This window comes from Ambystoma mexicanum, chromosome 7q (assembly GCF_040938575.1).
Source record: "Ambystoma mexicanum isolate Mex_15411 chromosome 7q, UKY_AmexF1_1, whole genome shotgun sequence".
Taxonomy (NCBI): Eukaryota; Metazoa; Chordata; class Amphibia; order Caudata; family Ambystomatidae; genus Ambystoma; species Ambystoma mexicanum.
This window is the reverse complement of record NC_090941.1, coordinates 14,353,928-14,378,649: the sequence shown is the minus strand read 5'-3', so window position 1 is coordinate 14,378,649 and position 24,722 is coordinate 14,353,928. Positions and strand designations below refer to the sequence as shown.

The window sequence follows — 24,722 nt, the reverse complement described above, 5'->3', positions numbered from 1 at the left end:
TGGGGCACAACCCTTACACAGGGAATGGCCAGTCATTGTACCCCCAATAGGACAGCCCACAGACGGCCTTGGTGTGTCCCATCCTGTCAGTAACACCTAATAGTGCGGAGGAGCCACGCATAGAGGTAACGATAGGTGACAAAAAATTATCATTCCTTGTTGACACCGGGGCAACCCGGTCTTGCATAAGGGAAGGTAAGTTTAAGATGTCAGGCGAAGCCATGAACACACAAGGGTTTTCTGGGGCTAAAGGGTTGGTTCCATTTACTGATAACGTCCCGCTATCTATTGGAGATTACGATCTGTCAGTACCACTTTTGTATTATAGTGCCTCACCAGTAAACATACTGGGGAGGGACATAATGAACAGATTAAATATGACGATCTCCTTTACAGAGGATGGCATAATTTGCTCTACTCCAGGGATTAACATGCTTGCAGCACGACAGATTTTGCAAGCATACTGTGGACAGATAGCGATCAGGGCGGAGCCGGTAGACGGCGAGCTATTCCAGTACGGAACAGACATGGCATTTGCATGGATGCCAGGGATAGGAGGGAAAATATGGAGGAGACCAGCAGCCTATCTATTCCGACCAGAAACACCAGCTAATGAACTGGAAGGGAAGGTCATTGCAGTGGACATTGAGAGCATTATTGCAACAGCTGATTATGTTGCTGTGCACGCCCAAGATAAAGAAGGGAGAGCATGGAGGGCGGTGATAGCACTAGCAGAAGGATGTAGGCTGACCCAGGTGTCAGATGAAGAGTTGTTTTCAGAAGAAAAGGAGGAAAATGAAATGGTGTTCATGATGAGTGTAGAAATGTGGCTAACAGTGGCTCACAAACAAGTGGCACAGAAAATTGCAATGGCACTTGAGGCACCCGCTGGCACACCAGTACCATTTTTTAAAGAAGATATGTCAAAGGTGCCAAAATCATTATGGACTATTAGCCCTTATGATGTAGGATGCATTAAAAGCATAGGGGGTGTAAAGATAAAATTAAAAAAGGGTGCCATACTACCAAGAGTGAAACAATACCCATTGTCAAGAGAGGCAGATGAGGGCATATACGAAACCATAACAGCCCTTATAAACAATGGCATATTGGTCCCCTCAGAATCCCCATGCAACACAGCTGTGTACCCGGTGCGCAAGGCTAAAGGAGGGTCTTGGCGGTTCATACAGGACCTCAGACCGTTGAACAACATAGTAGAAGCAGAGTATCCAGTAACAGCAAACCCGGCCACAATTTTGTGTGGCATTCCAGCAGAAGCATCACGTTTTACAGTGATTGACCTTAAAAATGCTTTTTTCTCAATACCATTACACCCAGACTCACAAGACTTGACAAGCTTCACTTACCGAAATAGGAAGTGGAAACATACCAGATTACCACAGGGATATTGTGAATCACCTTCAATTTTCAATAGGGTAATACAGATGGATTTGGGTAACGTTGAGTTGGAAAGCACAGTGTTACAGTATGTGGATGACATAATAATTTGCAGTACAAATGAAGATAAATGTAGAGAGGACTCATTAAAAATGTTGACGATATTGGCTGAAAAGGGGTACAAGGTAGACATGGAAAAGATACAATACTGTCAGGAACAGGTACTTTACATTGGCCAACTGATATCACAATATGGAAGAAGGATTGCACCACAAAGAGCACAGGCAATATCAGGCACTCCCGTGCCACAGACTGTAAGAGAACTGCAGCAATTTCTGGGACTGTGCAACTACTGTAGAGCATGGGTATTTGATTACAGCTCTTACATAGGACCCCTGCTTGAGGGTTTGAAGGAAGCAAATAAAGGGGAGAAAAAGTTGGGATGGACTATGGAAATGAAGGAGGCATTTGATGAATTAAAAGAAGCAATATCAACTGCTCCAGTACTAGCATCCCCAGACTATGAGCGACGATTTTTTATATTCTCACATTGCGACTCAGCAGTAATGAAAGCAGTATTGGCCCAAAAGACTAGCATGGGCTATAAACCAGTAGCATTTTACAGCGGTCACTTAGATCCAATAATGTTAGGACAATTCTCTTGCGAACAAGGTCTTGCTGCAGCTGCATTTGCAGTAGAAAAAGCATCATCAATAACTATGGGGTGTCCAACTACACTATTTGTAGAACATGCACTATTTGCGATATTGAATAAACCTAAGTCCACACTGACGACACAGAGGGCAACAGGTTATGAGATTATTTTGTCCAAAGCTGAACTGGCAATTGTTAGATGTAGCACGGTTAACCCTGCAAGGTTCCTAGCAGAAGTAATTGAAGAGGGAGATTACGCCCACGACTGCACCCAAGTAACTGAGATGTACTCATGTACTAGGAAAGTTGAAGAAAACGCACTAGAGGGAGGTGAGCTTTTGTTTATTGATGGGTCATCAACTATTGATCAAGGAGACGGGATAAGGAGGACTGGGGCAGCAGTAGTACAAATGATGGAAGCGCCAGTGTGTGTGGCTATTAAGTGTGTACAATTACCACAGCATTACTCTGCTCAAGCGGCGGAACTGGTTGCACTCATATTGGCACTAAAGGAAAGTTTTAATAAAAAAGTTACTATATATTCCGACAGTGCATATGTTACATCCACTGTCCACTCAGGGCTATCAAAGTGGAGAAGAAGAGGGTTTAGGAGAGCTGACGGCACTCCAGTACAACATGCCCTCTTGTTGGCTGAACTAATTGAAGTAATAAACGATCCCCAAGAACTAGCCCTAGTAAAATGCACAGCACACACCAATGGAGAAGACTATATATCAAAAGGAAATGCAGCAGCAGACGCACATGCAAAATATGCTGCATATTTTGGTGAGATATGGAACCCCACAGACTCACAGAGAGGGAGAGGGAGGGGAATAGCGAGGGAGATGTTAATAAAAGAAGGGTACACCCATCTCCCAGCCACCCAGATTATGGAGTTACAAGCGGCTGCACCAATGGCCGAAAAAGAAGTATGGGTGAAAAGAGGATGCACAATGTCACCAACCGACGCACTATGGCGCCAGGGTGGCACTGGGAAAGTTGTAATACCATTGGCATTGTTAAATACCGCCTTGAACCAATTACATCACCCTGCCCATACAGGCAAAGAAATAATAGCAGCACGAATTAGAGAAGATTGGTTCTGTCCCGAGTTAACATCCCATGTGTCAAATTTTATCAGCAATTGCCTTACATGTCAACAGTTCACGGCCGGTCATACTTTAAAGGTGATAAGAGGTACCATACCCCGACCAGAAGGACCTTTTCGGCACCTCCACATTGACTATGTTGATATGATCAACATTTGTCAAGGCAATAGATACATGATAGTAGTAGTATGCCCATTTTCTAGGTGGATCGAAGCAGGGCCCTGTTCACACCCTGATGCGTTTAGAGCAGCCAAATTTATAGTAAGGGAGGTATTCCCCAGGTGGGGAGTGTGCGAGGTGTTAAGATCAGACAACGGACCCCATTTCGCAAATGAAATGTTCCAGCATATCACATCCCTACTGAACATTAAACACAAATTTGCATGTGCGTACCACCCACAGGCCAATGGTGTATGTGAACGCCTGAATGGCCTATTGAAGGAGGCAATTGCTAAAATACAGCAAACAACAAAGAAAAGTTGGTTGTATTGCCTTCCGTTAGCACTGTTCGAACTTAGAAACAGGCCAGGGTCCGACCACCACCTCACCCCACACGAGGTGGTTACTGGACGCCAAATGCGCCTTCCCCTAACACCAACGTCAAGGGCATTCACCGACCAAGAAAGTTCTGCGAATGTGTTAGGTGATGAAATGTATCAATATGTGTCTTCTTTGATTACTAGCGTTGTGTTTGTGTCTCAACAGCTCGAGCGCACACGGGGCGGGTCCACCAGCAACCAAGAAATAGACGAAAATAAAGAATTGGAAAAGGAGAACTTGTGCCAACTTGCCAAAGGTGACCACGTACTACTTCGAAATTTTAATAGAAGGTGGAACCAGCAGAGGTTCACTGGCCCCCATTTAGTAGAGGACGTATCAACAAGAGCAGTAAAACTAAAGGATAAGCGTGCGTGGAACCACCTGCATGATGTAAAAATCTACAAACTGCAGACCCGCCCCAGCGCCAACGACAGGTCCATTGGAAAAACGCCAACAACATCCCCGGCAGCGGAAGAAAACACAACCACAGACAACGACCCAATTGTTCCCTCGGAGAGAATAACGGACGAAGAAGGGGGCGATCCCCACACTGCCCACCCCATGGTCACACGTTCAAAGAGTAAAACTGCTCCCACCATCTGAGCAAACCCCCCCCCATTGACTACTAAATACAATTGTAATAAAAACTAAGGACTTCGCTTGCACCAATACACATGTAAACACGTGAATGTTCTCTTTTTCTCTCGCACATACAGGAGCTGCGTAATATTGTATTGTTAAGAAAAGTTATCTAACAAATTCAGTGTGCAGGCGTAGATGGTGCTGCCAGACGATAGTTACCCAGAAGAATTGTCACACCAATTTGTATACGAAATAAAAAGGCCAACATACTTAAAAAAGAAAAGGGTACGTGTATACTACACGGCCTTCCTCCTGGCCATAGAAAATTACATGCCCCACCTCCGCCCATACTTGCCGGTCTTGAGAGACCGATCACTTAGAGTAGCGTGGGAGCAACTCTTCACCTGGGCACTGAATGACTATTTGATAGGGAGAGCTTAATGAAACAAAACTAACATTTAATAACAAGCACTTTTTGAGAATTTTTAGGCGGGCAACTTTAACGTCGCAAGAATACGCTGCCAGGACTGCAGCAAGGTAAGAGCAAAAATGTCGGTGAGATTAGCATATGTAATAAAAATAATAGGGATTTTTATGATCACCGGAGTTTTGGCTGCCTCTGTATGGCAGTACAGCTATGCTATGAGTTTTTTTGCTGCACCCAAACCTAATGTACCCCACCTCCCTGCTGCAACAGGTGTTACGTCAGGTGGTAACAGTAACAATGAACAAAAGCGAAATAAAGTTAAACGCAGCACATACTCAGACAATAAAGGTATTGATAATTATGTACAAGATTCAGCACACGTCACAAACAACATATGGTACCAGCACATGACCCGCATTGGTAAGCAGACAACTGAGGATAGCTGTTACGTTTGCTCATTAATACCATACGCCATGAGCGCTTCACGAACATTTGTTGCCACAGAAATAGATGAAAAAACAGCACAGTGCATAATATATTTGGCCCTGTTCCAAACGAAAGGAAGATTCCAAGGAACAGTAGTGCACATGACATGGAAAACACGAGACTCATACCCATATGAAAACAACTTCCTCAAGACCTATCTGAGTTATCACAAGACCAGTTTACATGCTGAAGCATTCAGATACATAACAAGTGGCCCTGAAAAAGGAGAAACAAAGAAGGTAACACTGCAGTATCTACCATGTGATTGGTACGCCACGGAAGTTCCGGGTAAACAAGGATGCTGGGAGAGGCCATTACTGACGATAACAGGAAAGGTGTTCCTGGGTACCAGCTGGGAGATAGGAGTGGTTGGCAGCAACATGGTAACAAAAGAAACTATCTCAACCATCGAAACACACAATCATCGATGTTGGACGACATGGATCAAGTACGTACCAATGCTCACGTGGGTAGAAGAAGATGAAGACCCGATAACTATATTACCATTGACTGCGCCCAAAGTATGTTACCAGCATAAAGGAGAGGTGGACGTGGGATATAACACCAATTGTGCAAGTGTGATGGAGTTACCTGAGGGGGGAGCGGGAACAGCAGTAATAATGGACCATTATTGGGCCTGCGGAGAAAAGGCATATCATACACTGCCTCCCCTGTGGAGTGGTGTGTGCACAATGGTACACGTCAATGTACCATCACTAGTGGTACCTAAGAAGCATGTCGATGTGGCGAAATTTCCGAAAATGGATGAAGGAGACAGGAGAAGAAAGAGATCTGCACCACTCCAGAAGGAGCAAGAAAACAGGACCAACAGCAATGATACTGTCCTAAACAGGAGAAAAAGACAAGGAGAGCCATTAACAGGAAATTATCTGTGGGGAAGGTCGGAAACGGAACTAACCTCAATACCGCCAGAACACAGACTATTCAGCAGAGCAGCAATGTTCTTCTCCTCAATAATACATCCGGGACTGCAGGCATACGCAAACGCAAAATGGCTGCAAATAACCAGATGGGAACTAATGATGACCATAAATTCGACAGTAAATGGGTTTAACGCAATTAAAGAGGAGCTGCGAGCTGTAAGGATGGTAGCACTACAGAACAGATATGTATTGGACCTTCTCACAGCAATGGAAGGAGGAGTTTGTGCAAAGATAGGACAATCATGCTGCACGTTCATACCTGCCAACGATGCCGACAATGGTACACTAACAGAAGCAGTTTCACAATTGGCCCAGATGCACTCCAAAATGATGGACGAAAGTACCGGCGTAAACAAGGATAAAAGCTGGTTTTCACTATTATGGTCATGGATGCCATCTTGGCTGTCAGATGGACTGAAAATAATAGTGGGATGTGCTATTTTGGCTGGAGCTGCACTGATAATAATTAGATTTTGGAAAGCCCGGAAGGCGCGCTCAACTGATGAGTTGCTGGAAATGGTGGGAATGCACCCCTTGATGCCAGCAGATGACGGCCAGCACACAGGTGTGATAATACACGAAAGGGAGAAGTTGCGCACCCAAATCATCGCCAATCATCTAGACCCACCATCAGTGAAGATCGAGAACCCAAGGAACCCTAGGAGCTACATAGGAAGATGGGTGTACTGTACTCCTGGAGGAACATGCGAATACATGTATTGGTCATTTGAAGATCACGTAAACCATTATGGACATCTCGGAGGGATAACCAAGATATGGAGAGTAAGAGGAGATAACGAGAAGGATATGTTTGTGGTCGACAAGTCGACCAGAGGGGGGACTGAAGTGGGAGAATGGAAAACCAGACTCCCGTCCTTCACCTCTCGCGCTTGGCCTAGAGGGTCGCGGCCCAGACACCCGCCACGAGAAGAGTTTGCCCATTTACCAGATGACCAAATACCCTGGTACAGAAACATACGGATGTGTCCATCTGCCTGCCCAACAGCCCGCACTGGCCATGCCGACACCTGCGGCACGGACCAACTAGACTGAAATCTACACATCGTTAGAGATGCCATGACGACCTAGATAACGGGAAGCACCGCTGAACTATTATACACGCTGAACATTTCCACACCAATCTACACGAAGAACATACTCAGTGCTCTGACGTAGGCGACAGGCTTATTCACGGACGTGCATCTTTATTATTTTTACATAGGCTTTCAGAATGCAGAAACGCAAGACGCACCATGAGCTCATTTATAACGCTTGCTCACGCTTCTCTTGAAACCCGTTACCATCATGAGAGATATAATGGAAACACGATACTGGCCATGAAACTGTATGCCACTATAACCTAAAGCATCCATGCACTAAATGGATTACTCGTGCACCAGGCCCAAGTAGGCCTCAAGCAAGAGTTCCCGTGGACATTAACAAAGCAAAAGTCAGGTTGCTGAGCCTGCAGAAAGAACCCAGTGGAGCAACCAGCCAAGGTCGTACTGTTGCAAACCCACAGTCAAGAAACAAATCTTCAAAGGCACGATGTTGCAACCTCGCACTCCACGTACCAATGTTAAAATCATATCTGCAAATTAAACCAGACATACAGTGGAAAAACAATATTAATTGTGCAGAATTATGCCTCAAACACGGTCCCTCCCCACGTGACCAAGCCGAACCTGACGAAATGCCAAAACCCAGGAGAGAAAAGGCGTCTGGGTACCTCGCTACGAGACGCAGGCCGACACACTTGAAAGGCTCAATGGACACCTGCTACAGTGGGAACGGTCAGTCTCCCACCTATGAATAAATCCTCACATTGCCTGCACGTACCCATACTGAAACACTGTTGCAACCACAGGTGCACCGTGTGCTGGGAACAACGGTGGTCCCAGGCTGGGGAGCTCACGGATGCACCAATCAGAACATGAGGTTCTTATCTCAGACGTCAGTAACGTTAGCCAATCCTCAGGGGTCTTCATGTAACAATTCTTATGTATCTAATTGTAGGGACAACCCAGATATACCACCTGACTACACCTTAACCACTAATATCATTCTCTATAGGCGTACTATACTAACCCCACCACTCGAGCAACCAATCAAGAGTGGCGATAGGTTCTTTTGGTAACTTTTTGGAATGACGCAAGTAGCGCGTCATAATGTAGTAAAAAGGGCCTGCGAGCCCCACTATTGTGTGTGTCAGGACGAACGCGTGCGCTCCTTGACCCATCCCTGCCGTTTGCATAATAAACGACAGAAGTTGCCTTGCTCCTTGTGTGTGCCTCATACTCTGTCTCGATCCGAGATATACACGGGAGGAGTTGGGGCCTCCCTGCCCGGAGGTCTGCGGACGGCCCGGCCGACCCAGGCAGAATCCCCCCCGACAGACCTTTCCATAAGAATTCCCTTGTTTTCCATGATAAAATAGCAGCACAGTGACAACAGGTCATCGAGTTTTAAACAGTTCACAAATCCCACCACTGTTATTGAATGAACGCGATTTTTAAAATACAAAGTACGCAAGGCTGTCAATACAGGACATAAAATCAAGAAATGTTTCAAGGTCTCAAACTCATCTGGATTATGACAGAACCTACAGACGGTCCACTCAACAACAATCAGATTGTGGTAAAGTGTAAATTCCACTGAGAATTTGTTGCAGACACTTCTGTTGGTGTAGTTGCCCTGCATCTGAATATTTACAAAAAAAAGTTTTTTTTTAGATCAAGTGGAAGATGTCTCAGCTATGCATAGCTGTGGAAATCATTCAAAGTGCAGATTCAGTCTATATGATACAACACAGATTTTGTTCTCTCCCTCATCTCACTACTCCTTACACCTAGCACTCTCTAATCTCACTCTCATTCACTGATCTCCTTTTTCTGTCTTCTTGCACACCCTCTGCCCTTCTTCCTCTCCTCGTCCTTTCATTCTGTTCCTGCAAAATCAGCTCTCCTAACCTCTCCGTAACCATTCTCTTCTCAATTCTCCCCATAGCCTTCTTATCACCTCTCCCATCAACTCTCTCTTATCTTCAACTTTGTCTCCTAGTATTACCACACTCTCTCTGCCTATTTCTTCTATATTCTGCCTCCCAACCCTCTCTCTCTCCCTCCCCTGCTGACTTACCCGACGCACCTGTCTGCTGCACCAACTGGTTGCTTGGCTACCCTCAGAGTCTAACTGGGTGCCAGGCTCTTTCTTGATCAGTCACCCTTGCACTGCCTCCGGGCATACAATGCACTTAGGGGCTGCAACTGCAATCCTACAGTCCCTTGTTCTCTTTTCACTACCCAGAGCCCTGCTGCCCTCGCTGCACTTACTCCAAGCATTGCTGCCCTGTTTTCCCCTCCCCTCTCCCTTGCACTTACCACCCTCCCTTTCTCCTTGCCCTTTGCATTCTCGCACTTGCACATTGTGAATGACACAAGACCTAGTAAGATTGTTTGTCTTGTTCTCCCTCTGTCTTCCTTCCCTTGTCTTTTCACGCCTAGAAACACTTGTGTACAGGCTTGTTATAAATAACTTATCATATCATATCATAACAGCCCGCTCCTGCTTCATGCTGCTCTCATCTCCCAACTACCACCTTGAACACTCTCCACACCGTGCAACCATACACTCTTTATCACTCTCACTATTTCTCTAATTCCCCCTCTCTCTACCTATCTTTCTTTCTCACTCCCCTTTTACACCACCCTCACCACACTCAACTGGTTATACTCTCTCTCACAACCAATACCTTGCTTGCACTCAACACCAACTCTGCCACCAACTCTTCAGTGCTCCTCTCCAAAGTCTGTCCTCCCCTTGGCATTTTGGTACACCTTCACACCTCCTAAACTCACCACAAAACCAATAAAGTCAGCCATCAGTTCTATGACCAGAGCAAAGAGTATAGGGGGGAACGGACAGCCCTGTCGGGTGACCCTGTTCAACATGAATGGGGAAGATCTATGAGAACAAACTAATACACTCACAGTATGACATGTGTATAGCAATTTGATGTACTTGATCATTTCTGGACCTATGCCCATTTTCTCCAGGACCATCCACATTTGCCATGAGACCATGTCAAAGGGCTTCTGAGCCTCAGGTGTTACTGCCACTGCCTCTGCATGCGGGTCGATTCTGGACATTACATTGAAGAGCCTTGTAATATTCAGCAACGTTGATCTGCCTGGGACAAACCCCCCCTGATCATTGTGTATCAGGTAGGGCTTGAGTGGCAGGAACCTATTCGACAAAGCTTTCGCAAAGATTTTAGTATCTATATTCATAAGAGATAGAGGGTTGTACGATCCACACTCAGTGCTCAACTTACCAAGTTTCAGGAGGATCGTTATGGTAGCATCTCGTAATGTGGGGAGAAGAATAGATTCACAGAGTGATTCATTCCAAGCATCAAGTAGAACTTGGAGTGAGACTGTCCGGACCCGGGGCCTTGCCCTTCGGTAGTTCAGCTATAGATTTCACTATCTCCTCTGGGGGGATTGGGCTTTCTAACTCCTCTCTAGTTTGGGAACTAACGGAGGACATGGGAATCTCTTCTAGGATGCAATGAATTGTACGTGAATCATGTGGTTGGCTCGCTGCATATAGGGTGCTATAGAAACTGGAGAAAACACCATGGATCTTGTGATCAGTCCACAGTTGGGTGCCATGCTCGTCAATAATGCTGTCTACTTAGGTCTGCCCACCTTAACATCTAGTAAGTCTAGCCAGTGTCCCTCACAGTCTTTCTCCCTCCCCATATCTCCTTGGGGCCTGTGGGCATGTGAAGTAGCGTATTTCCCTAAGGGTGTGTGACTCAAAGATTTCCAACTCAGCTTGTATCTGTACTAATTTATCAGGGCTCGACATTGTTGTGCACTCCTGCTCTAAGCATTTGAGGTTGGTTTCGGAGCATTGAAGGTCATTCCTGATCACTTTTAGTATACCTGCTTCTCTGGAGATGGACATGCCCCGATTTTAAACCTTGAAGGCCTCCCATCTCACTCCTGCTGGGGTATTATGCTGGTCATTACAAATAAAAGAAAATTGATATCTGATCAGTTCTCTGCTTGAACACGATATCCGTTAAAGCCTCAGATCTAAAACTCCAAGCGCTGCAAGGTACCGGTGACGCCCACATCACCAATGACAGCATCACTGGAGAGTGGTCGGATAGTGTGGGCATATATTTTTGGTATTATTAACCCTGCCTATCATAGTGCCAGATACTAGGAACATGTCTATCCATGATGAGATATTGTGTACAGAGGAATAATATGAATATTGCCTTTCTTGCGCATGTAGAGTTCTCCAGACATCCCTTAGCCCCAACAATGTCATATGTGTGATTAGTCTACGAGCCACCCATGATAACGACCAAGGGGCCGTCCCTGTTCTGTCCTGCCCAGCATCAAGAATCAGGTTCATGTCCCCCCATATGATCAGCATCCCAATATAGCCCATCAAAATGGCTACCACTTTGTCAAAAAATGTGGTGGTGTCGACGTTAGGACAGTATGAATTTACCAACAGATACTCCACACCAGTGATAATAAAATGTGAAATCACGTATCTACCCTCGGGGTCTATATTTTATTTATCATTTTATTTGTGTGTTTCTATAGCGCTGCAGCCCGCAGGCATCAGAGCGCATTCAATGTAGACAAGGACATAGTGACTGGACAACACATAATCGTGATGTGGGTGGTTTAGAGGTTGAATTTAGCAGTGATTTATTTGAAGAGCAGGTCTTCAATTTTTTTTTTAAAACATGGGAGGCATATTTCAGCTCTTAATGTCACTGGTAGTTTACTCCATTTGGCTGTTGCTTTGGCCGAGAAGGCCCTACCTATAAGCCCTTGGTCCTTTTAGTTGGCACAGCGTGTAATAGAACTTTGTTGATCTGAGATTTCGACTTGGTTCACATCTCTTGAATTGTTTCTTTAGGTATGGTGGAGCATTTCCATATAGACAGCGGTGAACCAGGGTCAAAGATTATATAGATCTTTTTCACGGTGAACTTAATTAATTTAAGAACCAGCATTAAAACCCCCCTCGCATGGGATGAATAGGATGTGAAAAATCTATTTGGCCCCCAAGTTGGCGCTGTACGAGTCGCCGCTCCTCTTGTGGCATGTGATTCTTGCAACAGGAGTATCTTCACTCCATGTCTCTGCGCATATGCAGGAATTCTGAACGATTTAGTGACATTTCCCAACCATCTGACGTTCCAAGACATTGATTTGATCACCATCACATAAATCAGGGAGTATCCCAAATTTTCAGCACTTGTTCGCCAGATAATATGTCTGTAACTGTCACAGGTTTCCCCCCTTCTCTCCTGTCATTGTTGTTTGTGGGAGTTCTTCGATGGAGTTTTCTTTCGTAGAGTTTGGGTCTTGTATAACCCTGAGTGCAGGTCCTTGGGTTCCAGCGTGCCAAGTCCTGGGAACGTTCAGATGTCCGGGAAGTCCGAGGAAAACCAGGAAAACAGTAAGACTGCACACGGAAGACAAGTGCACGGAGATCCAGGATGCAAGGAGGACAAAAGGAGGGGGAATGAAGGAGGAGGAATTTAGGGGAACCGGGAACCAGAAATCAAAGGGAAAACACAAGCGACTACGGGAGGCGTGTCCACTTTATAGAACGTAATGCGTACTGCGCAGAAACTGATAAACAGTATTCCGCGTTCGGCTGCCATGTTGGGAGTACTGCTGAGTGCAAGCCCCTATGGGTCAGGGACCAGGAAGTCCAGAAAGGACGCGTCAGATGGTTCATGACAGCATGCCTCCTCCGAAGGCCTGTTCCTCCGGGTTTGCCCGGGTGTATAAGGTGGTACCTTTGAAGTAGCCTTGGGGCGTTTAGGTTTGAGACCTGTTCCCAGGTGCGTTCACTGGGTGGATAGCCTTTCCACTCCACCAGATACTGTAGCTGACCACGTCTGTACCTGGAGTCACATATTCGGGACACTTCGTATTCTAGCTGGTCGTCGATAACCACAGGGGTAGATCTTGGAGCAGACCGGGAGGTCTGGACATATGGTTTCATTATAGATGTATGAAATACTGCGTGGATCCTCTTCCAGGAGTCTGGTAATTTGAGTCGGAAGGCCACTGGGTTAATGATTTCCTTTATGGGAAAAGGGCCATAGTACCGCGGAGCCAACTTATTAGGTCGTAAGTGTCGAGGCAATAGTTTCGAGGATAGCCAGACCTTATCACCCACTGCATAGGAAGGTCCTGGTCTTCTTTTGGAGTCTGCATAGTACTTGGTGTTAGCTCGGGCCCATTCGAGGTGTTCTTTGGCTTCCTTGTGTACATTGATGAGGGTTTCAATCCAGGAGTCGACTGTAGGAACTGGTGTAGGATGTGGGAGAAGGGATGGTAGAACCGAAGGGTGGACTCCTTGGCTGCAAAAGAAGGGGCTGGTCTTGACAGCCGAGTGATCCGAATTGTTGTAGGCGAATTCAGCCACAGGTATTAAAAGAGACCAATCGTCCTGAACCTTGGTGGTGAAACAACGAAGATACTGCTCCAGGATTTGGTTCACACGTTCTGTAGCTCCGTTGGTCTGTGGATGATAACCTGAGGAGAGGGCACATTGGATTCCTAGTATACGGTATAAGTGTTTCCAGAATTGAGATACGTATTGAGGACCTCTTTCTGATATGATCTTGGAAGGCAGTCCATGAAGTCGGAATATGTGTTCCAGGAAGATTCCAGCGAGTTCTGAGGAAGATGGTAATTTATACAAGGGTGTAAAATGAGCCATGTGAGTGAATAAATCAATGGTAACAATGATAGTTGTGTATCCCCTGGAAGGTGGTAGTTCAAGAATAAAGTCTGTAGCAATAAATTCCCAGGGCCTTGTTGGTAGCATTGGTTGGAGTAGAAGACCCGCAGGCCTCTTGTTATCATGCTTGTTTTGATTGCAGACTGCACAGGCTTGGATGTACTGCTGGACTTCAACTTTCATTTTTGGCCACCAAAATTATCTTTGTATTAAACGGAGAGTGTTGGTAATGCCACGATGTCCTGAATGAGGGTATCATGACAGAGGCTTGTAATCTCTTGTTGCAGTCTTTGTGTGGGAATGACCAAGCCACTGTCCTTGAAATACCCGTCCTTGGTTTTAAGATTCCATCGATTCTTCCCAGTAAATTCCTTCCAGATGTTAGAGGACTGGGTTTGAATTCGAATATCTTCCAGGAGAGTGATTGCTTGAGCTACGAAACATGTATGGGGAAACATCTTTGGGAAGGATCGATCTTCCAGAGTTTCGTAGTCGGGACGTCGGGATAAGGCGTCAGCAATTATGTTGTGTGTTTCAGGTACATGATGGATCTGGATCTGGAACTGGTACTGGGCAAAGAAGAAAGCCCAACGTGCTTGACGACTATTCCTATATTCCGTGGATTGCAGGACTTGGAGATTCCGTTGATCCGTACAGACCTGAACAGGATGTTTAGCTCCCAGGAGTAGATGACGGCAATCTGTGAAGGCTTGACGGATGGCCAACAATTCCTTTTCCAGAACAGAATAATGGGTCTTACTAGGAGTTAGGGTTTGCGAGAGATAAGCGATGGGGTGTTCCAACTTGTCCTCGAATTCCCACTTTAAGACTGCTCTGATGGCGTAGTTAGGGGCATCCGTCTCCACTAGGAAAGGTCGATCAATGTCAGGTTGAGCCAAGATGGGGGCTTGTGTAAATTCCTACTTCAAATGTTGGAGCGCTTCGTCTTGGGCTGCGGTCCAGAGGAAGGGAGTATCCTTCTTCAAAAATGTAATGATCGGTTGAACTATCTTTGAAAAGGAAGGTATACATTTCCGGTAGAAGTTGGCAAGCCCCAGGAAGGATTGAATCTGTTTCACAGTAGTTGGAACAGGCCAGGATAGTATGGAATTTACTTTTGGTGGTCCATTCCAATTCCTTCTGGACTAAGGACAAATCCGAGATAGTGAACAATAGAGACATGAAAAAGGCATTTCTCGGGCTTAGCCAGGAGTTTATGTTCACATAGCCATTGTAAGACTGCCTTGACATGTTCTTTATGCTTGAGATGGTCCTTGGAATATATCGGTATGTCGTCCAGGTAAACTATGACAAAGAGGAACAGCATATCTGAGAACACCCAGTCCATAAAACGTTGGAAGACCGCTGGGGCATTGGCGAGTCCGAAAGGCATGACCAGATATTCAAAGTGACCAAAGGGTGTTCTAACGGCTGTTTTCCATTCGTCACCTTCCTTTATACGGATCAGATGGTAGGCTCCTCTGAGATCCAATTTCGGGAAGATTACGTCTCCTCTCACCTCTTCCAGGATATCCGAGATTAAGGGCAATGGATGGCGGTCCTTGAGGGTGCATTGATCAAGACCACGATAATCCAGACAAGCTCCTTAGTATCTTTCTTGGGAACGAAAAACAACGAAGCTCCCGCTGGGGATTTGGATGGTCGTATGGTGCCATTTTCTAGGTTGGTATCGAAGTATTCTCGGAGGGCCCTTTTCTCTGGTTCTGATAGGATGAACATCCTTCCAAATGGGACCACTGCCGAGGGTTCAGTATCGATAGCACAGTCTTCAGGTCTGTCAGGGGGTAGGGCTTGATCTATGGCATTTGAAAACACATCAGTGTAGTCCTGATAGGCTCTGGGGACCTGGATAATGTTTGAGACCGTAAGTGGGGCTGGAATCCAGGGATAGGCAGTGAGACATGCAATGTTCGGAACCAAGAAACAAGGATCCTGCTGCCCAGTTGATGTATGGGTTGTGCTTCTGTAACCAGGGCATACCCAGTACCATGGGTTAATGGGCAGACTTTATGATGTCAAACTTGATCATCTCTTGATGATGGTTTATCGAGAGCTGGATCTCTTTGGTTTGCAGGGTAATTGGTCCTGAAGAGAGAGGTAGTCCATCGATGGCCTCTGCTGGTTGCATGATGTCTCGAATTTCATATGGAATGTGGTGGGTGGTGACCCAATCCTGATCTATAAAAATCCCCATGGCTCCACAATCCACTAATGCCAGAATGGGGTAAGTTTCTTTCTTGGGGACGGCAATAGAAAGGCCTGCAAGATCACAAGGTTGTTTTGTCCAGGAGAGTTCAAGGATGGAATAGATGTGGAGCAAACATCTCTCTCCCGAAGCTGTGCTCCGTCTAGGATTGGGAGCTGGCGTTTCCCGAATGCCGTGGAGGGGCCAAAGGACATTCTCTCACAAGATGTTTATCTGAGGCACAGTACATACACAGCCTGGTGTGAATCCATCGCAATCTTTCTTGCAGGGATATGGGTCCGCGGAAGGCCCCCAATTGCATGGGTTCAAGGTCTATGGCCGGGGCAGGAGTGGGCTCGGGTTTAGAGGCCTTTTGGTAAGGGATCTTTGTTTTCTTCTTTTCCGCCTTCCTTTCCTGGATTCGAAAGTCTATTTGTAAAGAGAGGTCCATAAGGGCCTGGAAGGAACCTGGGCGGGGTACCCTGGCTAGCTCGTCCTTTATTCCTTCATTTAGTCCTCTCCGGAATAGGGTGAAACAGGCCTCCGGGGACCAATCTGCTTCCTTGGCCAGTTGCTTAATGCGAGTTACATAGGTAAGCATATCCTGGGACCCTTGTTGTAAATCCAACAAGGACGTTCTTGGGCACTGTAAACCTGTTCTGGGCGGTCAAACATAGGGGGTCATTCCGAGGTTGGAGGTAAGGGATTACCGGCGCCTGTAAGGGCACCGATGGCGGTAATCCCTTACCTCCATATTCCGAGTTCCCTTTGCGGGTCCATGGCCCATGATCTACAGTACACATTGAAACAAAGTACGAGGAAACTTGTCATGATCCCTCACCATGGTCAACAGGCTGGGGTTGATGAAAGATATCAGCCAAAAAATCCTCTGGAGGGTAACAGATTGACTAGTCTTGATGCATAGGTTATGCCTCAACAGCAAAATCATAGTTCATCATTCCAGTCTAAAGATTACTTTGTGGTGAATTGGATTCTGCTCTGCAGGAGTACGAGAATGTGTAGGGGCAACAATGCCCACTACTACCCTCACACTTCCAAGAACCATGAGCCAAAACAAAGTTAAAACATGCAGTTAAGAGATATACCTCCTCTTCCTTTTGTGGTAATGTGGGCTGAGGAAAGGTGACGCTCTTAAGAGGGTGTGAATGTGATGTGATCCAGTAGTGACCCAAAACACAGGGAAAGAGTCCAAAATAAAGGGAATGTCCAATCAAGGTTCAATACACTTCAATTAAACACACCATCTGCAAGATGAATAAACCCATGTTGAATGAACAGAGAAGATGCAACAGGTAGAAACATGTAGCACTCTGAACATGAATACATGGGTAATAGCAAATTAAAGAGCACACTTAATGAGATGTCTTGAGGTGACCTAGCCAGTCTCTAGTGCCCAGGATTTATGGTGGGCAGTTATTTAGTAACTTTATTTTAGTTTTGTAGGGTGTTTGATGGGTCGAAACTGATTTTGAACAGTGATGCAAGTGGATCGAGCTCAGTTCAGGGACGTTGGATTGTGGGTGCCCTAGCGGCAGGCGGGCAGCAAGCAGGTTTGAATGCGGTAACTCTATATGGTTCAGATGTGGCGCTCAATGAAGCAGGTCATTTGGATTTCGGTGAATTGAATTTGTGATCCTGCTCATCAGTTATGCTGATTGACAAAGCAGCAGTTCAAAGGTGAGTATCTTGATTAGTAGCGTAAGCCCTGGTTCGAGTCAGCAAGTGAATCTTCAACAGTTCGATTTGGGTCCCGGAGATGAGAGGTCGATTAGAACCTAGCAGGTGACGACCTCATCAACGACAGTATGCAGCGTCATGCTTGTTCGAGATGCAAGAGGTACATTTTGAAAGTTCGAAGGAGTGCCAAAGTCAGCACCAGCAGGATCCCTCTGGTTCAATAAGTGGCAAATGTGGTGCAACAAAGGTTCAACAAGTTTGGTGTGGCAGAACAGGGATTCTTAGCTGATATGGTTCTACGTATTCTCTGAGGGCAACTCCAGGGCCTATAGGAGAGGATGATTCTATTCAGGGTCTGTTCTCCTAGCTTTAAGAGATTCTGATACAGAGGGGCAGCTCCCGGTCCACAGCAAAAGTCACCCCCAATGTGCCATGGGAGTCGGTGGGGGAAAGAGGTTTCCTCTCCCTTGGGCTGCTTGTTCTTCACCTCAGTAGTTGAGGGCTTTGGGAAGTACAACACTCCCAAAAGAAGTCCAATGAATACTTCTCAGGTGTTGCTCCAGAGTGAATCAAATAAGTGGTGGGATACCTCCCCCCTTTTAAAGGTAAACGTCCACAGGTGATTGTACTGAAGCTAGCCTGTCGTAGTGGTCCAATCCCTATATTGAAAGAAACTAACTTCACCCTTCTAACATCACACCCAAAGTGCTTTGCTCTAGATGATAGGAAGGAGAAAGGCAGAGAGAAACAAGATGGTGGAAGACTTCCTACACTAATCTAGCCCCTTTCCTTTCTCGCTAGGATTAAAGGCCCTTAGGAATGCAGCACCAATGGTATGAGGCTACTCACTTTGAATGAGTGTACACCTTTGATGCCGGGGCGCAGGGCAGCTGTCTGTTGGAATAAATGGTGTGAATTTCAAGCATGGAAGAATTTTAGCGGCACCTCGGACTCCTATAGAATGTGTTTGCCGGTGTACAAATTATGATTTTGTTGCAGTCAATGTGTGTGATCTGGCACTAATGTGGGACACTGATGAGAATCATACAAACTAAAGAAAGAAGAGAGCAAAGCATATCATGTAGTATAGTGTAGTGACTAACAACATGACGAATGGTTAACCCACAAACCAATAACCTTAACAGACTAAACTATTAGTAATTAGAAGACCACAGTTCAGCCTGTGGGTGAAAAGGCACCATGTACACAGTGATATGGGTTTAGAAAGAAATGCAGAACTTTTCAAAAATGGGGCTGTACAGCAGTGTAAATGGCAGACAGAAGAATGCATTTTGTAAAAACTCTTTGTTTGAGCAGGAAGCTACAGGAAACAGAGGATGAAAATGTTGCATGTTCATCCGGGCCTGGAGAATCAACGTTGTACAAAGGTGATTGTCAAGAAGCAAAAGGCTTCTGGAAATGTACTCAGCGTCAGTTAAAGGGGAGATATTTGACGGGTGAGTGACTTCACAGCAGGATGTATGGGAATGGGTGATAAAACCATATACTTTCTTTATGAAGATATATGCAAAGGGGACAGAGGAGAAGTGGGGGTGTAAGACACAGAAGGAGGAGAGGAAAGGTGGGCCATAGTGAGATTGGATGGAAGCATAAGGAATAGGCGAGAAGAGAAACATTAACATGTTTGGTTGCTGGCTGTCTGTGTGCTGAGAGACTGCAGCCGGAGTCTGGAGGAAAGAGGGGCAGGCCTGCGCTTGACGCTGAGCAAGCAGGCTGAGAGTGGGAGAAAGAAAGCTGATTTGACCAAAGGCATTTCCCAGCAAACTGAATTCTCTCTCTGGGATTGGTAAGTGTATAATAAAGAGAAATACGTTTTTAGAGATAACCTTACCCTAATTAGTGAACAGAAAATTTAAGCACACACAGGGAAAAGTCATTTCTTCTGCATTCACTGGAGAACAAATGTATTGTGCTGTACGGAGATAGCCTCTTCTACAGAAAAAGGGGGGTTTGCTGTACCTCCAAAGTAACAGCTCACAAGATTGTACATAAAATGCGTATGCTCTGCCAAGTTCGCTAAAGGGGAGGCCTGCTTTGCTGGGCAAGGGGGAGAGTTTTTGCCTGGTATGTGAGAAGCCAGGGGAATTTTATGCTAAAATAACCACAGAAATAAATGCACTGCATTGGCAAGTTGTGCGAACAGTATTATCTGCTAAGCTGGAATATGATGTTTCCTAATGTTTTACATGTATTGTGATATTGCTCACCGTGTGTTTTTGTTATGGTCCTTAGGCAATCTATAAAGTGAATCACAGAATCAAAAAAATTGTGTGTGTTGGTTATTGTATAATCTGTGTATTTTTGTGATGCATAAAGTGTGAAGCCTGGTGCATCGGATACCGTTAGTGGCAAAAGGTTGGTGTGCCCGGCACCGTGCTATGTCTGATAATTGTAGCCAAGAGGACCCAAATAAAAGGATATAACAGCAGGCTAATCTCCTATGTTTTAGATGCATGCTTTTGCAAATGGTGGAAGGGGCCTAGAGATATACAAATCCCTACACTACCCTCGCAAAGAGATCAAGGAAGCTGCATGGCCATTCCGATTCCTGCCTTGCCATTTGATAGGTTCAGCATCCCTGGTCAGAATACACATCACCTTTCACAGCTGAGCTGAGCTGTATTACGTGAGCTGACACGTGTGATATCAAATTGAATGTGGCTGCAACTTAAGTAGCGTCATGCACTATGCCTTAACTGAGATGTAGCATTATTTAGAGTTTACCCTGTCACAATCATAGGCTACTTAGGATCATCATAGTTTTGGTACAGAGAGCATATTTTATGTGCAGCCCCTGCACTGCAGAGAGTCGGATGTCACAGCAGCTGCCAAATGGCCAACTGGAGGCCTCATTACGACCCAGGCCCTAAGTGGTTAACGACGCCTTAAAAGGCTGCAGCGCCGTCAACCACTTAGCGCCTTACTACGAGGTCCCTTTGCGGGACCCGACCTGAACGGCTGGTCTGGACCAGCCGTTAAAGTAGGGACCCGCAAAGGGACCTCGCAGGCAATTACGGTACCGCAATTTGCGGTACCATAATTGCCGCCTCCCCATTCCCATTGAGCCCTCTGGGGCAAAAATGGGGAAGGGCCATGGTGAAATGGGGAAATACCGCCCCGCCAACCTTGGAATGGGGCGGTATTTCCCCATTTCACCATGGCGGACTCGTTACAACACCGGCACCAACCATGGTGCTAATAGCGCCATGGTTTAGCGCCGGTGTTGTAATGAGGGCCTCAGACCTCTGAACCTGCTCTGTTCCACTGGTAGAGCAGGATCTGCAAATCGGGATACTGGTGTAACATTGTTGTTCAATGTGTGGGAGCTTTTTCTCTTTGTCTCTTGTTCCAGTTGACTTTCTCGCTGCATGCCTATGTCAGATTGTTTACGGCCATCTGAACTGCCAGGCTATTATGTAAGTCTATGCAAAAAGGACATCCTTGTCACTTAAGGGGTTAAAGTGGATATGTAAGTCTGTGAATTCCTATTGGGTTGTCTGGGTTCTACAGGCATGTTTTATCTCTTGATCTGTCTATGTCTGTGTATCCTTTGCAGCGGTTTACCTCATCACCTTTCTCTGTCACACCTTTTTCTGCTGGTCTGTCAGAATGTGCATGGGTCTTTTAAACTCTACCAATATGAACTGGTGAATCTATGCTTCTAATTGGATCATTTCATTTGATTTTCAGAAACAGTGACATGTCAGAAATCACATAGCTGGCTAGTTACCCCAGGAATTCATGTTATTTTTTTACTAGTGGTGGCTTGTCCATAATGGGTGAGGGGGTGTCAACCCACCAGCCCCCTCACCCATTAGGGAGGAGCCACCCAGTGAAACACTGATCACTCCCTCAGCAGCTTTTTACAGCTGAGGGAGTGCTCCTGGGCTGGCACAGTTTCCTTTTGACAGTTCAGTTCCACAGTTGTGCATGCTCAATTAGCCATGCTAGGCTGGGAGTGTTTTGCTGACGCATCTTTGCATAGCGCATTGGAAATCCTAGCTGGAGAACTGCATGTCTGTATGTGCGAGGGGGTGCCCTACGCCTCCTTGTACATACAGACAGAGCAGGCTGAAGTGGGGAATTTCATCACTCCCCCTCTCCACCACCCAATATCAGCTCTCCTTCTGAGGCACTGTGGGGCCCAGGGGACAGCAAATGTATTTTTTGTACTGGACATCTATTATAGATGTCCAGTACAAAATACCATGATTTTCCTCTGGGCACCACACTGCCTTGCATGCACACATAATCCCATTCATTGTGTCCATGTGTGAGGAGCTAGAGACCCAAGGGGCTGGCATGTCATTTTTTTTACTGGACATCTTTGATGATATCCTATAAAAAATACCATGCCTGACTCCTTTGATAACACAAGCATGATAAGTGTTATTATGTAGCTATACTGGAATTTTGTTGCAGCCAGTTTGAACATGTGTTCATACTGTGAGATGCATTTTTAATTGTAAAAGCAACTGCAGTATGTTCTTACATAGGGATACTGTGATATACTGGCAGACCAAACATGAACATGTTTTCTTATAGTATCAATAATGGCATTATGTGCAAACCAAACATGTGTACGTTCTTATATGGGAATACTAGGGTATAATGGTGCAGTCAACATGAAAATGTATGGGCACAGCCAGTGTGAAAATGTTTTATGCTGGCACATATTGTGGGAAAAGGCATCATGAAAATGTGTTGGAGAAATGCTCCTGTGAACTGTTGGTGACTTGCATCTATTGGATTTCTTCTCGAGTTACCATAAAAAACTAATTTCAAACTGTTTGGCGTTTACCACATTTTTCTAAATAAATTTGCTCTAAAATGCACAATTTTAACCCATTATTTAAAAAAAATCTCACGGTGGGAGAACCATCCTAAACCTCCCTTGATTAGTTTGGTCTGCCTCGCTATGCTTGGAAGCTAAAACTCTACATCCCTCCACTTACCCAATTCACCAGCCGCCACTGCTTTTACCATTAGCCTATCCTCTGCATTTCTGAATTCAGCGTTCAGTGCATGCACAACATCAGGGCGTGTTTTCAGTTGTTCTGTGTGTTAATCATGAACGGTTTTTATGATATTTTGAGACCACTGCGTCCATAAAAGTTCATGAGCTTCCGTGTTTCTCCGTGTAATTTCCTCCAGGCTTTGCAAACAGATTTATCCTTGTTTCAGTAACCATATTGCATGCATTTGTCATATGCCCTTTTCATTCTTGTGATGTATTTTTGGCAACTTTTTTTGATTAGACAGCGTCTTAAAAGCAATGCAAACTAGATGTAACGTATTGTTCATTTAGACCTTGATAGACTGTTACAGTTATTGCTATCCAGCAACACACGCGTGCATCAAATCCCTCAGAAGATTATCTAACTCAATTCCCATGTAATTACCGTTCACCATCTGCTCCACCAGGGCCTGGGCTGATCTGTGGGCATCTTGCAGTTTCCTGTTCTTCTCCGGCTTTTCTCGCTCGATAGCCTGCAGCATGACAGTAAAGGTGTGTGTTTCAGTACAGGGACTCGCCGGCAACACAGTAATTAGAACCTGACGGTGTTCTTTGAAGCTGGGGCATGCGTTATCCCTATCATGGTTCCCCATGCATCTAAACACTTTTGCTGACCTCCTGAGATGGCAATCAAAGCATTAAATATCATCAAAAGAGTCGAGGTGGACCTTTGGTCTCGCAACAGTTTTCCTTTTTTTTGGTTTAGGAACGTTTACTGATAAAATCAAATAGATGCAAGCCCTACAAAACCTTAAAACGTGATGTATTGGAAGAAGACGTGTAAAGCGATAATTCTGGCTGGAAAATAGATACAGTGCTCCGCACGTACACACATGAAATGACTCAGAACCTGGCAGAGGACAGTAAATGAGAACTACGATTCTATAGCAACAAATATATTTTTCCATGCCATCTTTTCATCAAAATAAATTCCCAGGATCCTTGCTTCAGTATCTCATTTTTGAAATATGCCTCCATATCTGAGGGAAAGATAAACAGTTGATGCTCGCCAATAGGTGCACCAGGGCGGCATCCCAACTCTTTAAATTAGAGGACCCTCCAGATCTCCCTGAAAAAACCCAGAGAATAGAAATAAAACAATATTTTTGTTATTGAGCGAGAGACTTTAACCCGCTTCATAATTATGCAAATCTAATGTTTGCATTTGCAAAGAATCTAAAAACATTAACATTTTTCAATTCTTTTCAAAGATTGGTGGTGTTCCTTTTGCCCCACACAGTACTTTACATCGGTGAGATTCAGAAATGAAACAACCATGCCTTCAATCACGTAAAGCTTTGTGAAAGACATTAAGAAACCCACGGGTGACGTCACAACCGTCAATATGTTGCAAGGGTGTTAGACAGTAAGAGGGACGGTGAAGAGCCCTTCAGTATGCCTCCAGCGCTGGAATTCCTGTTGCAGGCTGGTGGCAGGACAGTATACTGACCCTGTCCTGCCGGATGCAAGCATAGGCAGGAGGAGGGGTGAATGGTTTCTCCTGACACCTGGCCCTCTTCCTCCAATGTGAAGAAGTTGTTGGATGGAGAGAAAGCCTGGGCCATACAGAAAAGATCACCATCGCAGGCCGCTCAGGTACATTTTGAAAATAAATAAAAAATGTGTTTGTATGTGTGAGAGAGTTATTGAATTTTGTATGTGTGTCCCCATAAGTGACATAGCGCCTCATTACGTGTTTGGAGGTAGCCATTGTGCTTTTAGCGCCATGGCTGCCTCCAAAATCGTGTCCGGGTTCCTTGAATGACCCGGCGATGCCGCGTTCAAAAAACCCATCCCCATTCGCACCCCGATAGGGCTCAATGGGAATGGGGATGGAGCTAATAAC

At 45.4% G+C, this 24,722-nt stretch overlaps 1 protein-coding gene across 8 annotated transcripts in view; it reads right to left on the bottom strand.

The window, feature by feature from the left end:
- The window catches only part of DMD (dystrophin), a 7,616,828-nt gene that overhangs the window by 5,249,040 nt on the left and 2,343,066 nt on the right, over nt 1-24,722 (bottom strand). For all 8 annotated transcript variants that reach the window (XM_069639082.1, XM_069639084.1, XM_069639079.1 and 5 more), the window contains one exon: nt 23,262-23,349. In XM_069639082.1, coding sequence (XP_069495183.1) covers nt 23,262-23,349 — 88 coding nt within the window. The remainder of the gene's footprint in view (nt 1-23,261; nt 23,350-24,722) is intronic.